The 17,807-nt window shown below is 49.4% G+C and overlaps 1 protein-coding gene across 1 annotated transcript in view; it reads left to right on the forward strand.

Moving 5' to 3' along the window:
* SMAP2 (small ArfGAP2) overlaps positions 1 to 17,807 on the forward strand; it is a 61,587-nt gene that overhangs the window by 34,215 nt on the left and 9,565 nt on the right. Inside the window, exons 2-6 of the mRNA XM_060258138.1 lie at positions 6,620 to 6,753; positions 9,479 to 9,564; positions 10,710 to 10,788; positions 12,116 to 12,196; positions 13,563 to 13,641. Of these exons, the coding sequence (XP_060114121.1) occupies positions 6,620 to 6,753; positions 9,479 to 9,564; positions 10,710 to 10,788; positions 12,116 to 12,196; positions 13,563 to 13,641 (459 nt within the window). The remainder of the gene's footprint in view (positions 1 to 6,619; positions 6,754 to 9,478; positions 9,565 to 10,709; positions 10,789 to 12,115; positions 12,197 to 13,562; positions 13,642 to 17,807) is intronic.

Below are 17,807 nucleotides of genomic sequence, written 5' to 3' on the forward strand. Positions count from 1 at the left end.
GTCTTATTTCTAGACACTCCTAGACACCATCTGGTGGCCATGGTCTTATTAGCTAAAGCTGACAACTGGAGACCTTGGTGCTAACATAACTCACGGGGCTAAATGTCAGAACTGGCAGAACGTCAAACGAGACCCAAACTTGTTACAAATTATAGGCATTTATTTGAGAACTACAGTGCTGAAGGTCCAAGATAACACTGATGCCTGTGCCTGGCATCTAGTTACATTTTATGCGGTTAAGACAGCAACAATAAAACGATCTTTCACACGGTTTACAGACAAGTGTCTCTTTCCCAGGATTCGTTATCAGAAGGGAGGATGCAGTCCCGCTGAGAAGGCTTGCTCGGCCTGGCTTCAAAGGCCACCTGCAGATGTTGACCAGGGGTTATCTGTCACCCTCCAGTGATCACAGGGTGTTTGAAATGCAGAGCAGTTTGTGTTAGTTACAGAGGCAGAGCATCATGTGTTAGTATTGGGTTACAATATGGAGTCAGTGTGGCTAACAGCATATATGAAAGTTACAAGTTCTGACATACTGCCCCCCCTAAGCTCTTCGCCTTGGGCTTCTGCGGGTACAGCAGGTGGAATTTCTTAAGCAATTGGGGAGCTGACACATCGCTAGCTTTGACCCATTCGTCACAGCTCGGGGGAAAGTACTTCCACCTGATGAGGTAGTACAGTACCCCTCACCTGACCATGGAGTCCAGGATCTCCTGCATCTCATGGTGGCTCTGGCCCTTCATTCGAGTAGGAGGTGGCTCTGGAGGGCGAGGGTGCCAGGATGTAGCTCCAGGATCTTTGCGAAGAAGGCTGCAATGAAAAACAGGGTGGATCTTACTCAGTAGTTTGGGCAACTCCAATTCCACAGTTACTTTGTTAATCACCTTTTTTATTTTAAAGGGCCCCAAGTACTTGTAGGCTAGTTTGCGGCACGCCTGAGGGAGAGGGAGGTTCTCGGTCGATAGGAATACCTTTTCCCCCTCCTTGAACTCCCACTGGGGGGAGTGCTTTTTGTCGAAGTGCCGTTTGTACTCTTCCTTGGCCTCGTCCAGGTTCTCTTGGATCACCTTCCACCCTTTGCGTATTCCCTCCCACCATTGTTGACAAGAGGTTGGCTCGGGTGATCCGGCCGGTAGGGGGAGGTGTGGAAAAGGTTTCCCTTCGTACCCACTCACTATCTGAAAAGGGGAGGTTTTGGTGGAACTGTGGAGGCTGTTGTTGTACCCATATTCCGCAAAAGCTAACAGCTCCACCCAGTTTGTTTGCTGGTAGTTGATGAAGCACCGGAGGTATTGCTCTAGGAGCCCGTTCACCCTCTCCGTCTGTCCGTCCATTTGAGGGTGATAGGCTGAGCTGAGCCCCTGTTCCATTCCGGTGATTTTACAAAACTCCCGCCAGAAGTTGGCAACGAACTGAGGTCCGCGGTCGCTAATGACCTTGTCTGGGAATGAGTGTAGGCGGACCACGTGGTTAAAAAATAGTTGCGCTAGCTTTTTGGCGTTGGGTAACTTCTTGCAGGGGATGAAGTGAGCCTGTTTGGAGAATGTATCTACCACCACTAGGATTACTGTTTTCCCTTGCGAGGGGGGCAGCTCGACTATAAAATCCATTGACACGACCGACCAGGGTCTGGTTGCCGTGGGGAGGGGCACTAGGTGGCCGGGTGGTTTCCCCCCTCTCCGCTTTGCCATGATGCATGTCGGGCAGGAACTTACGAATTCCGACACGTCCCTCTTTAAGTGGGGCCACCAGAACTGCCTGTTCAGTAGGTTCAGAGTCTTCACATAGCCGAAGTGCCCCGCTATGCGGCTGGAGTGGCGCTGCTCTAGCACCTCTTTTCTAAGGCTCTTGGGAACGTAAATTTTCCCTTTGTAGAACCAGAGTCCCCCCTCCCCTTTCTCTACTCCTTCGGGCCGCTCCCCCCCTCCGCTTCCATCTCGGCCACGAAGCGTTCTCTTTCCTTTAGCTCGGGGGCTCCTGTTTGCTTCCCTGATCGGGTTGTGACTCCCCCCCGCCACTGCCGAAGGGGGGATGAGGGAGTCTATGACTTCCTCTCTTTGGCTGTCGTGTTGGGGCATTCGTGACAGCGAGTCGGCTAAAAAGTTTCTGGTTCCAGGGATATGTTTCAGCACAAAATCAAATTTGGCGAAAAAGCCTGCCCACCGTATCTGTTTTGCGGTCAGTTTGCGGCGGCCGGTCAGGGCTTCTAGGTTCTTGTGATCAGTCCAAATTTTGAATGGGACTCGCGCCCCTTCCAGCCATGACCGCCATGTTTTTAAGGCAAACGTGACCGCAAACGCTTCCTTGTCCCACACTGACCAGTTCCTCTGTTCGTTTGAGAATTTGTGTGAGATGTATGCGCAGGGTCGGAGCCCCTCCTCATCGTCCTTCTGCATTAATATGGCCCCCACCGCGACGTCGGAAGCGTCACATTGCACCACGAAGGGTTTTAGCTCGTTGGGGTGGGCCAGGACTGGTTCGGACGTGAACAACCGTTTAAGTTCATCAAAGGCGCGCTGGCACTCGGGTGACCAGGTTAGGCACGTGCCGGGTTTTTTCGCTTCCTCCCCCTTCCCCTTCATTTTGAGGAGTTCCGTAAGGGGCAGCATGACCTGGGCAAATCCCTTGATGAACCCGCGGTAAAAATTTGCGAACCCGAGGAACGATTGGAGCTGCCGTCGGGTTCTGGGCGGCTCCCAGTCTAAGACCACCTGGATTTTCGCGGGGTCCATCGCTAATCCTTCCCCCGACACCTAGAACCCCAGGTAGTCTAGTTCCGTTTTGTGGAACTCACATTTCGTTAGTTTGGCATACAATTTGTTTTGGTACAGGGTAGTTAATACTTTTCTCACCAACGGTACATGTGACTCAAGGTCTTTCGAGTAAATAATGATGTCATCAAGGTAAACCACCACCCCCTTATACAAGTACTCTCTTAACACTTCATTGATAAAATTCATGAACACCCCGGGTGCCCCTTGAAGTCCGAAAGGCATCACTAAGTATTCAAATTGTCCCATTGGCGTATTGAACGCCGTTTTCCACTCGTCGCCCTCCTTGATTTGCACGCGGAAGTACGCATCGCGGAGGTCGAGTTTGGTGAACACCTTGCCCTCGGCCACTGTGCTCAGTAGGTCTTTTATCAGTGGGATCGGGTAGGCGTTGGACATAGAAATCCCGTTTATCCCGCGAAAATCTGTGCAAAGTCTCAGACTACCGTCCTTCTTCTTGCGGAATAGGATGGGGGCAGCGTGGGGGGCCGTGGCCGGCCTGATGAACCCCCGCTTCAAGTTCTTGTCAATAAACTTTTTCAGTTCTGCTTTCTCCGCCCAGGCCATAGAGTACAGTTTGCTTTTGGTAGTTCTTGCCCTGGTATTAGCTCGATGGCACAGTCAGTGGAACGGTGCAGGGGGAGTTCGTCCGCCTCTTGCTCGCTAAAGGCCTTCCTCAGATCCCTGTATTCCGCCGGGATCGATCCCACCTCCTCTATCGTAAGGCAGAGCCTCTCGTTTTGAGGCGGCGCCTTGGGTCCCCATTCGGACCGCCAGTGGTGGTGCTCACAGCGCCAGTCGGGGAAACGCACAATCTGCTCCTCCCACCGTATGTCCGGCTGGTGCCGCGCTAGCCACCCTGCCCCCACCACTATGTCGAAGGAGGAGGAAGGGGCTATTACGAATGTCTCTATCCCCCAGTGGTCCTCCGCCCATACCGGAACTGCTTGGGTCTCGTGGGTACATGGTTCCCGTTTCATCACCGACCCGTCCATCTGCTCGAATTGGATCGGGTGGGGCAGGGGGGACCGGGTCAGGCTAAGGGCCTCTACTAGCCGCGGGGTGATGATGTCCTGGTGCACCCGGAGTCTATTAGGGCTCGGGCGTGCATGAAGCGCTTTAGGCTGGGGTTCAGCATTGTCACTGCCATGAATAAAAGTTCCCCGGTAACTCTCACCGTCATTGGTGCCGGTGTCTCCCGGACATGCTTTGCGGCACCAATTAAAGCAGGTCGTTGTCGTTTCCCGCCGACTCCTGGTCCCACGACTCTTCGCTCGATTCGGTAATGGTGGTAATCTCCTCGTCAATCGCCATGGAAGCGGCGACGGCGCCCCGACTGGGCTCCTTGGTGCGGCCTCCTCCCTTCTTCGGGGTGCTCGCGAACGGCTTGGACGGGGTGGGGGTTGGCGGTGGCTTCACGGGGCAATTGGCAGCGATGTGCCCCGGGTCTCCGCACCTGAAGCATTTCCTGCTGGCCGCCACGGGTGTGGAGGTAGTTGGGGACCATTTCCCCTCGGGCTTGCTGGCGGCTTGGGCTGCCTTCCCCCCCTTCTTCCCCAGCTGTTGCTGGCGGCGCATCCCGACTTGCTGCAGGTTGGTCTCCACCTCTCCGGCCAGTTGGATCCAGCCGACCAGGGTGTCGGGTCGCCCCTGGTGATAGCACCTGTCGAGGATGTTCGTGTTCAGCCCGTTCTTGAAGGCTGTGTACTTCATTACTTCGCTCCAGCCTCTCGCCGCTGTGCAATGGCCCATGAACTCGGTGACGTACTCGCGGGTAGTGCGGTTCCCCTGCTCGATCCTCTGGAGGGGTTCGATGGCCTTCTCTTCTCGGAGGGGGTCCCCGTACTGCCGTAGCATCGCCTGGAGGAAGTCGGCCACCGTGGCCAGCTCGGGTTTGCGCCCAGTGTATAGCCCCACGTACCATTTCCTTGCGGCCCCCTTTAGCTTGGAGGCGATGTGGTCCACGCGGCTCGCCTCTGTGGGGTAGCTCGCTCCCCAGTGCGTGAAAAAGCTGTTGCACTGGATGGTGAAGTATTCCACCTCGTCCCCATCCCCATCGAAGGTGATCTTCAGCTCCCGGGCTCCCCCTCCGTCGCCCCCCCGGACCCCCGGGTGCGGCTGGTGGCGGCCCCGCTGGTACCGGAGCGGCGGGGCCCGGGGCCGGTGCCGGAAGTGCTGGGGCGACGGGGCCCGCCGGGGCTGGCGGCGCGGCGGGAGCTCCCGGGGCCGTGGGCGCCACGGGTGGGGGCCCGGCTGGAGCCGGTGCCAGGGGGCCCGGTGCTGGCGGCCCTACGGGGCCTCCCCCTCCCCCGTCACCAGGCCCGGCAGGCGGCGGGGCCGGGGGCGCCGGGATCAGTGGTGGCACGGGTCCTCCTCCAGGCGGGCCTGCCGGGGCGGCCGGTAGGGCCCCTTGCAGGGCGCGGATCTGGTCGCGAAGGGCGCCCATCTGTTGCTGCATCTCCTCTGCCATCTGAACCCGGGACATGTGGACCTGATCGTGGATGTCCCTCACCCAGTCGAATAGCTCGTTGCGGAGCGCTCAAATTGGGTCCCCTCCGCCGGGGATGGTGCCTTCGTCCCAGCCGGGATCCTCTTCGTCTCCCCCCGCGCCGGTGGCGAGTACCCGGTACCTCACGTCTGCCGCGTCCATGGCAGCAGTGGATTTTCTCGGGCTGCAACTCCGCGAGGGGAAGGCGTCCGTGGAGAAGTGCGCGGGGTCTTTGATCTTGCGTCTCACCGCGTTTACCCCGGGCTCTAGCGGCCTCTCCTCCGGGGGTGTGCTGGGCTCTCCGTTGTCTGGAGCCTTTGCTGCCATCCAGCAAGGTTGCCAGTTCGGATAAGTCCCAGAATAATGGGATCAGTGTTATAATGTCAGAACTGGCAGAACGTCAAACGAGACCCAAACTTGTTACAAAGTATAGGCATTTATTTGAGAACTACAGTGCTGAAGGTCCAAGATAACACTGATGCCTGTGCCTGGCATCTAGTTACATTTTATGCGGTTAAGACAGCAACAATAAAACGATCTTTCACACGGTTTACAGACAAGTGTCTCTTTCCCAGGATTCGTTATCAGAAGGGAGGATGCAGTCCCGCTGAGAAGGCTTGCTCGGCCTGGCTTCAAAGGCCACCTGCAGATGTTGACCAGGGGTTATCTGTCACCCTCCAGTGATCACAGGGTGTTTGAAATGCAGAGCAGTTTGTGTTAGTTACAGAGGCAGAGCATCATGTGTTAGTATTGGGTTACAATATGGAGTCAGTGTGGCTAACAGCATATATGAAAGTTACAAGTTCTGACACTAACAGGTAAAATGGTGAGGAGGGAATAAGCAGGCACACACCATCTGAGCACTTCAGAGGCAGGATGGGCCAAAAATGTAATGCGGTTTCTTCATTTTGTGATTCTCCACCTTCCTCTTGGAAGCAGATCTCTTTTCATTTACCAAGGACTCCTTTCTCGTGTACTAAAGCAGTGGTCTAAAACATCCTGCCTTGCCACAGATTAACTATTGCAGGGATGTGTTATTGGGGGGGGGGGAGATGTCTGGAGCAGTCACTTAAAGAAGCAAGTACCTGCCTCTCCCTGCCTGCCCCCTTGTTTCCCAGCCCCTCCTCCTGCTTGTGCCTGCAGATGGAGCAGGAATAGGTGGGTCCCCTCTCATTGGTCAGCATGCTGCAATGTTCAGGTTCCCCAGTGGTGAATGTTTAAAATCCAGTTTGTGTTGTAGATGGAAGCTCCTCTGCTTCCAGTGTGGTTTGCAATGGCTTCTCAGTCTGGACAGCGTTCAATACAGCCAGCCTGATGCCTAAAAGCATATTTGTGATGGCTTCCTTTTATCCCCTGCCAGGGCCAAGATGGGCATCTTGGAACATCGGCGTTTTCATATGCATCCGCTGTGCTGGAATCCACAGGAACCTGGGTGTCCACATATCTCGAGTAAAATCAGTCAATCTTGACCAGTGGACACAAGAGCAAATACAGGTGAGCAGCAGAGGAGAGCAACTCTGAGGAGAAATGTATCTCCCCTGGAGGATTGGGGGCAGAGTATGGCTTTCAGATTGGCTTTCTCACTTGCCATTTAGTATATTAAAGAGGGAAACATGGGCCTAGCAGGTGAGGAAGTAAGCCCTCTGTACCTTTCCTGACTGTAGGTGAGAGGTTCATGCAATTACAGGCTCATCCATATACTCCCTTCCACCAGATCCTTGCACATAAAAACCTCATTTACTGTTTGCAGGGTATATATTTGTGTGCTTCTCTCTCCCTAGGCTCAAACCTGTTTTCAGAAATTGAATAAACCTCCCCCCTTTACAGTTTCACCATCCCATCTACTGTTTTCAAAAGCTAGATCATATTATACTTCTAGAAAGGTCTTTATTTTGATCCATATCCTGCCTTATCTTTGGGGTTCTGAGTAATTCTTTTACACAATAGAAGCACTCGTTCTCCCCACCACCACCATTGCCAAACGCCTCAGTATGTAGCACCTCCTTTCTTAAACTCTGAGTGAAGTTTCCCCTTGGCCCTTCAGTTTTCCTTTTACTTGGTTTCTGTGCTGATTGTCAAGTGGCTGTTGAGTGGGCTTGGAAGCAAGCAATCTGGAGCACTGCAATCTGCTCAGCCTGTATTAAATGGGAACTTGTAGGGAGCAGGTTTCTGACACTTTAATTTTGTTGGAGAGGAAAGAGCAGACGATTGCCTGAACTGCCTGTCCAGAATATCTTGAACATGCCTGTGCAGGTATTCAGCATTCATCACAGAATGTCCTCCACATGGACAAAGCAGGTGACACTTGTGGCCACAAATGGTTTTCTCTTGGGCAAAGAGTAAAAAGTTGACCTTTAGCTAAAAGAAGTTGCCCATCTGAATTGAACATTGGTGTTCCATCATCCTTATGGCATGCCCTTAGGATGCTGGTTTGCTCCAGATTCATTTCACAAGAGGATTAACTAATCATCAATGGGAGGGAAATGAGCATCTCCTTCCAGAATGGCTGGAGGATTGTGTGTATTTTGTGTCTTGCCTTCTTTTTAACAGGCGAATTATTTTAAGAGTCTTGTAGAACCTCATACAAGAGCCAACGCAGTATTGATCAACAGAATATACTGCACCAGCCAGTCATGAATGGGCAAGGCACATATGCTATGAGATGTTCAGACCAGAAAATAGAGCAAAGTTTCAGTAAATGGGTTACTAAAGTGTAAATGGTGGATTTCTATTGCTCTCTGGAAGTCACAAATGCAGTCATTTTCTGCTGATTTGTCAAACTGTGGCCACAAATGGTTTGCTGAGTCACCATTTAATTTTGATTTATGCAAATCAGTGTACACGTGCATCGGCCATCTTTGGGATCCAAGCTTCTCTCTCTTTTCATCTGTGTGGAGCAAGCTCTGCGGTTTTGCTCCAGATTCCTGGGAATTTTGGTGCTCTGAGGGTGGGGAGGCCATTGTGGAATGCCTGCAAGTCTACCTAAAAGGATTCTGGGACCTGGCCTGTTGCCAAAGCTGAACAGGTGTGGCTCTAGTCCATCTCTGGTTGAACTTGCTGCCTCCGATGCTTCCAAGTTGTGGGGGTTTCTGTTGCCAACAAAAGATGTTGGTGCTGTAGCTTTTTTGGAAACTTTGATCTGGAAGCTCTCCCCCTCTCGACCATGTCTGGTATGTAGAGATCCTATTGTAGTCACTCATAGCCTGGTTACTGAGGGCATGTCAGAAGCAGCCATGTGTTGTGAATCTCAAAGCTTCTGCACCTTCAAGCTGAGGCCAAGGAGGCAGGAGCCATCTGTTGCCTTCTCTGTCCAGCCATTGTTACGTTAGTGAAGAGAATCTATAGCTACTAAACATACAGTAGAGCAGGTGTGTCGAACTCATTTGTTATGAGGGCTGGATCTGACATAAATGAGACCTGGTTGGGCCAGGCCATGTGTGCACCTATTTAAGATTATGTAGCGGAGATACAAATTTTATAAAGAACACAGACAAACACAAATATATACATATTTTAAAAAACTTAAAGTATGCTTAAAACGTTAGCACTCATTGATCTTAAAGATGCTTTCCTTGTATTTCTCCCATGGGATTCAGGGAACTGGGCAAAGGAAACTCTGGCTCTTTCCTTCCTTCTCCAGGGGATCAGGAGGGGGAGGAGCATCAGCCAATAGAAGGAAGAGAGGCTTGGCTCAGTAGCTAGGCTGTGCAATTGAGAGAGTCTGGCACAGCAAGCTCTCCCTTCCCCCTTCCTCCCCAAGGGAGGAGCCTTACCCAATGGAGAAAATAGAGGTTTTGTTCTGTAGCTCCTGTGCAATTGAGCAAGCCTTGCAAAGCAAGCTGTTATGCAGAAGGAAGCAAGAGAGAGGGAAAAGGAAGCAGATGGCAGCCAGTTGCTCAGGGGCCTGATAGAAGCCCTCCGGGGGCCTGATTCAGCCCCTGAACTGCATGTTTGACACCCCTGAGAGGAAGACTGCTAGGAGCTCCTGCTTCCCTATGACCTCTGATTGGCTTTTTTGGCCTATCTTTGGGGCATCCTTAGAAACTCTCAGCACTCAAAGCCTGACTAATGCTGATCGCAGGTAGAGCCAGCCCCACTTTCAGTGGTGAGGGACTTGTACTACATATCTGCTCATTTGGCATGGTTCTATTCCTCCTGGGTATTGCAGGGTTAAAGTCCTTGACCAGACTGAGCCTTGGATGTTTCACTTCTCTTCCAGTGCATGCAGGAGATGGGGAACGGCAAAGCAAATCGTCTCTACGAAGCTTATCTCCCAGAAAACTTCAGGCGACCTCAGATGGACCAGCATCCTTTCTTTTCTTCTGTTCTCGACACTTTTCATGCTGATGCTGAGCCCCTGTTAGGAAGGAAGGTGTCCCTGCTAACCTCTGTATGAGTGTTCTCAGCTTCACTGGGACAGAATGCTTGGCATTGTAAATGTGCAGCTGCTGTCCAAAGGGTTTTCGTTTGATGGGTTCCACCTGTTTGGCACCTTCCAGACAACTTGCTTATTCATTCATTTCAGCATTTATATGCTGCTTTTCTCCCCAGTGGGGATCCAAAGCAGTTTACAGTACAAAAATACAGTGTTTTGTAAACCAGCAAGAGGTGGGTGGGGAAGGCTTCTGGGTTCTTTTTCTTTATAACTGGAGAGCAGAAATCGTGCCCTGGTAGAACAAATGATGAAACTCTTGGAGTGGTCATAGATTTTCTCCATTGCTATGACAATGCCTTGGTTGTCTCCACAGTGAAATCCTGCACACTCTTCCAAGTCAATCCCACTGGCCTTGGGGAAAATTTGCTTTTGACTAAACGTGGCATAGGATCAGACTGTTACTTTTTGTATCTTCACTTTATTGTGTTGCCCCTCCCTCCCCCATCCACATCTACCCTCTTTACAGTCAGTCCTTGTAGTTCACACACCACTTCCTGCATTCTCCATGCTGTGCCTAGGATAGCTGCTGTCCCTTCCTTTTAAAACCCACTGGACTAAAATGCCTCTTCTGAACTGTTGCAGAATAAACAAAACCATTGCAGATGGCAGCAGTACTATGGAGCCCTACAGGGTCCTGTTCTGACCAGTGCTGCTCCACTGAGCAGGGGTGGGCTTGTAGCATTCCTGGTCCAGTGGAGACAAAGCATGAGGCCTGCCATCTCGTTCACCTGCCCTGACTCCCAAACCACTGCAAAGCAAAGGTGAGAGTTGCATGCACAATGCACCATGTGCTCAAGCAGTGCACTCATTCTTCCGTCATAGCTAACTGAGCTTTTCCTTTCCTGCTGTCAGCACATGCTTGCAAACAAAGGCAACAGAAGCAAGAGCTGCATTTCAGCCTGAAGCGGGAGCCCTGCCGTTCAAGTAGCAGCTCTCTCATTGCTTCTCCCTGACAACGTGCACTTGTGGTGCCATGTTCCCTTGCCTTGTTTGTCCTTAACCATCTTCCACACAGAGCGGTTGAGGGCTTCATCAGAGACAAGTATGAAAAGAAGAAATACATGGACCGAAGTCTGGACATCAACGTGCTACGGGTAGGTTTTCAGTGTTTTGAAACATTTCCCCCCTTAATAAATACTTACGACAGTTTCTTAAATCCAGAGGCAGACTCTGTCTACCTAGTCTGGTGTTTTTCTGCTTTGTTGAGTCTTGGAGAGCAGTTGCCACAGGCAGAATTTTACTTTTTCCCCCTATGTGTTAGCTGAGATACTTCCTGGGGTTGGTCTTTACTCATGCAAAATATGTGTTTTGCTGTTGAGCAGCACTATGGCCATCACTCCCTCCCCCTCAAGTTTTAGTTATTATTTGTGGTGGAAAGTGCTATGAATTCACAGCTAATTTATGGCAACCTCCTAGAGTTTTTAAGGCAGACCAACAGAAGTGGTTTGCCATGGCCTAACTCGGTCTAGCAACTCTGGCCTTCCCTGGTGGTCTCCCATCCAAGTACTCTCCAGGGTCTACCCTGCTTAGCTTCTGAGATCTCATCAGATCAGACTAGCTTGGGGCATCTAGGTCAGGGTTAATAATTGTGTGTCGTCAAGTCCCAACCAACCCATGACAATCCCAGGACTGAGATGAACAGAGGTGCTTGCCATTGCCTACCTCTGCATAGCAACCCCCGTTTCCTTGGTGATCTCTTATTCAAGTACTGACTACAGTCAACCCTGCTTAGCTTCCAAGCACTGATGAGACATCAGGTTAGGCTAGGCCATCAGGCTGCTATTTTCATTCTTCAGTCTTTACTAATTTAATTTAGTAAGAGACAGCAACAAAACCTATTCATAGACTAGAGTCTGGGGACAACTAGTGCTCTAAGTGGATGACTCTTGTGAGGCAGACAAGACTAGAATTGCATTGTTGGAATCCCAGCTGAGACGGCTTCTTGCCAGTGGCTGCCTTCTGTGGAGATTTGACCCGAGGAATACCTGAAGCTGCCTTACACTGAATCAGGCCATTGGCTTACAAGTTCATGATTGTTTGCTTAGTTAGGCTGCAGCTTTCCAGAGTCTCAGGCAGAGGTCTTTCATATCACCTATTACCTGATCCCTTTAATCGGAGACGGTGAGGAATTGAGCCTGCATGCCAAACAGATGTTCTATCAACTGTGTCACAGCTCCAGTCAGCTTGTTTCCTAGGTGTTGTTTTCCCTTTAGTTAAAACAGTCTGGGGGGGGGGGGAGCTGGGACTGCTTGGTTCTTAGGAAAGGGGAATGGCTCCCATCTACAAGCCAACTGGGTCCACTCCTGTGTGCGCTTGCTACAGGATGTTTTCCACCAGCTCAGAAAACCACTGGCCTCAGGCAAATGTGACGTCCAGCTAGTTTCCACACCATCTCACCGCTAAGTTTGATTGTGTGTACAGAAAGAAAAGGATGACAAATGGAAAAGGGAGCCAGCCTCGGAAAGAAAACTGGAGCCGATCATCTTTGAGAAGGTGAAAATGGTAAGGAGACTCTTCTTGGCTGCGGCGGCTCATAGCTTCTCCTGAATTTCTAATGGAAATTGCCTTGTCAAGGTGGTGGGCCAATTGTGGGAACGCTAAGTGTCCCTTGTGATTAGCACAGGGGAACTGCTAGCGATGTCTGTGGTAAGCTGGAGCTGGCAGGCAGCAGATAGGAACATGAACTTTTAGAAGCTATTGCATCATAGGAAGGAGAAAGCAAAGCAGGTGCCCTCGGGTTGTGCCCTAAGTGTCTCCTTCTTGTGTTTGATCACATGCAGGGTTTTTTTTCCTAAATAATGTGAAAGGCCATTCAAATACTGTTCCATATTCAGGAACGGTAAAGTCCCAGGAACGCAGCACTACATTATAGTAGCCTCTTCACATTTTATATTGAACACGCATGCAGCCTGCACATGTATGTGCATGTACCTGTTCGTAACAAAGAGCCCCAATGCATTTTAAAAGTAAAAATACAGTTTAAAAAAATTCACTTAAAAAATAAAAGTGTGAGTTTCAATTATAAATGTGGGGTTTCTATTAGGGATGGACATGAACCTAATCAGCCCCCAAACAGAACCCCAAATTGAGCCGGTCTGGCAAATTCAATTCCCCTTTTCTCCTATCTGCTGCTCACCACATCTGGGAGAAAGGGGGAATTGCCAGAGAAGGGTCAAATGGTTGGCAGCCATTTAACCCATCCATTTCATTCCCCTTTCTCCGCTTTGAAGCAGGGGGAATCAAAACTGATGCGTTGAATGGCTGGCACTTCAAAGTGGGGGGAAGCAAAATTGTCCCAAGAAATGACTCATAGCCATTTCAGACTAACGGCAGGGTGGGTCTGCTTGCAGCCATTTTAACCTAACAGCTCAGCTGCGGACCCCACACCATTCAGCTGTTAGATTTAAATGGCCCCAAACAGCTAAACCAGACAAAAGCCCTGTAAATGTTCAGAGAAGGCCCCTTCCCTGAACATCCATCCAGGGTTCTGACCCAGCCCAAGTTCATGCCAAATTTTGGCTCATGAGCCAGGTCATGCCCATCCCTAGTTTCAAGTGCCTGTTCAGCTACACATGGATTGCACTTACCATGAGATTTACTCAGTGCACATGTAAAGATGCATTAAATGTACACTGTGCATAGATTGTATTATGTTCCGTGTGAACAGGGCATATGTGATATTTAACTGGGTGCCAGCTGTGCCCAAGGGCCTGCATGGTATCCCTAGGAGAGTGCCCCAGAATCTTTTGTGTGAATGCAGAGGTGCCTTGAAATATACTCTGACATATGAAAACAGGCTGCTTTCAGTGAACATCAAAGCAGACGTGAAATGTTCTTCCAACTCTCATGTTTATTTCTTTTGGCTCAGCCTCAGAAGAAGGATGACAATCAGGCCAGGAAAAGTCCTTCCACATCTTCCGAACCTGTCATGGACTTGCTGGGACTTGGTGAGAGCATTTTTTTGGGTCTAAAATATTTCTGGAAAGAAGAAGGGAGTGGAGTTATGTGCACTGTGTCAGGCAGCACAATAAATATTAAGTGTATAAGAGGGTTCATCTGTCCAGAATAGAAAATACTATATTTACTCAAAAGGAAGACAACCTGGAATGTTAGATGACTACTCTAGAAAATGTTACACCGGTATTTTTTTTATTTCTGGATATGACTGTAACTTGCATGTGAATGTAAGATGACACTCCCCCCCCCCCTCCTCCTGTAACTTGTATGCAAATGTAATATGACTCTCCCCTTTAATTTTATATTTATTTTGTGGGGACTAATTCTTCATTTGAGCAAATAATATACTCAGCCTATAGGTATGTAAAGAAGAACAGACTGTTGGGGAGATCCTGACATGTCTTCACCAAGTCAGCCGGCAGCTGTTAAATTGGGCTCCCTGGAAGTTTGTTGTGGATCCCTCAACAGGGATTTGGTAATAATTCCCCAAATGACATTGTCAGTCATCCCCAGCAGTAATATATGTTGGAGAGTCTCTGGTATGGGATAGTGTAGTGGCTCCCAACCTTTTTGGCACCAGGGACTGGTTTTGGGGAAGACCATATTTTTTCATGGACTGGTGTGGGGAGTGCTGGGGGTTTTGCCCCCCCCCCAGGCTACCCCCCACACCCCGTCCCTGCTCCCCATGGGGGTCTTTAAATGAGGGATAGGTGAAGGTTGCTGCCCTGCTGCCCCTTCCGCCTGCCGGGGACCCAGTCAGATGAAAGAGGTAGTGCTTCAGAGCGAGAGGAGGCAGTCTTGGAGTGAGGCTGTGCTGCCTCTTTTGTCCGCCCAGGTCCTGGGTGGGCAAAAGGGGCAGTGTAGCACCTCTGCCAGTTGCTAACAGGTCACAGACCGGTACGGGTCCATGGCCTGGAGGTTGGGGACCCCTTTTGTAGGGCATATCTCAAACCTGGAAGGTGATAAGTATAGTAAGTCCTAGCTGTCGCATCTGTGAAAACTGTCAAGTGATGCCCCTAGAACAGGTGGTTTTGGAGCCAGTGAAGGGACTGCAGAGTCTGATGTCTTGGATCTTGAGCCAATATAGGGCTGCTATTTCCTTTCTGCCTGTTGGACTGTGTAGATGGTTAAGGGTACCAGGCATCTTGCCTCTCTGTGAAGAAGATACACAACAAGAGGAAGCCGTGAGATAAATGCCCACAAAAAAACTCAGAAGTTCATAGCTGCAAATAACTGGCAACAAATTTATAATCAGTTTAAAGAGTATAATTGTGGAAAAATTCAAAAAAAGTGCAATGTAAACATTAAAACAATTTCATATATGTTTTGTTCATCCAAAATCACTTTGACCTGATAAATTCCCAGTGCAACCGGGGGATAACAAACCAGCAGTTCAAAATGCATTTAAATCCACTGCAATCATTCCATTGATTCAGATGCAGAAACCAGTGCCATTCTTCAGAGACTGTCAGTGGCAAAGGAACTGAACCCCAATTGCATAAATTGATTGTGGGGTCGCAAGCTGGAACCGGCCATTTCACACAAAGGCTTTGTCAGGTGTTCCCATTGGAGTTAAACAAATCTTCATATCTGAATATAAAAATATTATCAACCATACTGTTCCAATCTTATGCACCAAATTTTAAAATACACGCTAGAACTTACATTCATACTCCATTCAAAAACATTCCGAGTCCAAGGTGCTGGCTCCTCCAAAGACGCCCAGGAAGAGCGCCCAGGAGCCTCACGTTCTGAAATGTTTCATTTGCACACAGCTGCAAACATGCCACTAAATGCTTAAAGGTACAGAACTATATTACAAGACTATATAAAACAGCAATCTTCTGCAACAGGATGCATTTTAACATAAAAAATACAAGACACCATCTGCAAACAAAAAACCCTCATAAATAAGAAAAGTCCAAATTCATGTTCAAACTATTGGGAGCAAGGGTGCCTAATTTGAAAACCCAAAAAGTCTCTTCCCTAAGTAGCACCTTCCGTATATCCTGCTCCAGACCAATTTTCCTTTCATATTTATATAAAACAAAAAATTGGAAGTCCTCTGCTCCATGTCCTTTCTCTGTAAAATGGCCAACAAGAGGGGCGTCTTCTCTGTGAAGAACAGCAAGGCAGAGAGGGATTTCCCTATGGCTCTGACCCTTGGCTTGTTCCACCTTATGGTCCACTTCTTGGTGCTTGACTTGTGTTTCCTGTTCTTGGCCCTTGGTCTGATGCCCACCATCCTAACCTTGCACCTGCAAAGTCGTAACTCCTGGTTCATTCCAGATGTTGCGTGGCATCGCTTGTTTTGCAGGTCTCCAGATTCTGTGTGTAGGAGGTTCCAAGTCTGGAGGGCTGAAGACTGTCCTAGAACTAGAACATGCCTCAGAATAACCTACAGCAGAGGGTACCTCTGTCACACATGCGGAGAGCAGCACATCAGACCATTTCCCTTGGCACCTGAGGCCAGTGCTGGGACCAACACTGCAGGGGAAGGCATGGTTGCTGCCTGTCAATGCCTCCTAGACCTGCATGGATACTGGCAAAGCCCTGAGATGCTGGACTGCCGCTGGGACATGGCTTGCTCCAAGTAGAATCCTCTGTCTCCCACCCACCCCCAGTTTTGTTTGCCAGCACAGTAACATCTTCACAGATAGACATTTCAATTTTTTCAGTGCCTGGGCCACCAAAAAGATTGTCTTCCCTGATCTACAGAATGCCTGGTGGCTCTGCATAGCAGTTTTATTTCTACTTAATCATTTGTACTCCATATTTCTCCCCAGTGGGGACCCAAAATGGCTTACATCATTCTCTCATCCCATTTTATTTCCACAACTACTCTGTGAGGTAGGTCAGGTTGAGAGAAAGTGACTGGCCCAAAGTCTCCCAGCTGATTTCCATTTCAGAGCTGGGATTTGAACCTGGGTCTTCTTCCAGATCCTTGTCCAACCCTTTAGCCCCTACACCATACTGGCGCTTCCATTCTTGGAGTGGGTGTGATCCCACAAATGATCAAAGTTGTAGTTGTGGCTAAAGAGACTCCTCGAGTAAGGTTCAAAATGAATTTTCTCAGGTTGTTGGTTTTCTGCAGGTGACCTCAGTGTTGGTTGTAAACCAAGAGTTAGCAAAGCAAAATGCAGAGCCCAACCTCCTCTACATAAGCTTTTGTGTAGCTTTTGCAAAACATTTCATTCCTTTGAAAGTTGGCAAGAAACCCCCAGTTCCTCATTCAGCAGGAAGCAAGCCATATTTCATCATGCAAGCAGCTACGCACTGATGTACAAGGATGTACATGAGACCAAAACTACAAAGAAACAAACCTGATGGAATACTTTAATCAGTTAAAATTGGGTTAATGATGTAATTTAAGCACAGATGGAGCTTTGTGTGTTAAACTGGGCGTTCAGTGAGGCTGGGGGAGGGGATGGAGAAGAGAAGCCTTCACTGAGTAAGAAGCAGTTCTGTTGTCTCTTGCCACAGAACCGCAGCCTTGCAAACTGTAAACAGCCAAGGGCAGAAATGAGTTAAATGTGTTTAACACTGAATTCTGTCCTCTGTTGCTCCTGTCTCACGCCATCATCCCCTGCTCTTGTTTGCCGCATGTGAATTGTAGCTTCCGTGGAGCAGGGACCTCTCCAGGGCTTACATTGCTATGTGCGTAATGACTGGGTAGGGGATGGTTGTGAGAAGTAGAGAGGCCCTCAACTTGCGCATACACTGGCCTCAAGACTCGCCAATGTGCTCTCATGGCAAATGCATGCCAGCAAGCAGCAGAGGGCTTGGGTACATAAGAACATAAGAGAAGCCATGTTAGATCAGGCCAATGGCCCATCCAGTCCAACATTCTGTGTCACACAGCGGCCAAATATATATATATATATATATATATATATATATATATATATATATATATATATATACACACACACACACACACACACACACACTGTGGCTAATAGCCACTGATGGACCTCTGCTCCATATTTTTATCTAACCCCTTCTTGAAGGTGGCTATGCTTGTGGACGCCACCACCTCCTGTGGCAGTGAATTCCACATGTTAATCACCCTTTGGGTGAAAAAGTACTTCCTTTTATCCGTTTTAACCTGTCTGCTCAGCAATTTCATCGAATGCCCACGAGTTCTTGTATTGTG

This window comes from Heteronotia binoei, chromosome 17 (assembly GCF_032191835.1).
Source record: "Heteronotia binoei isolate CCM8104 ecotype False Entrance Well chromosome 17, APGP_CSIRO_Hbin_v1, whole genome shotgun sequence".
Taxonomy (NCBI): Eukaryota; Metazoa; Chordata; class Lepidosauria; order Squamata; family Gekkonidae; genus Heteronotia; species Heteronotia binoei.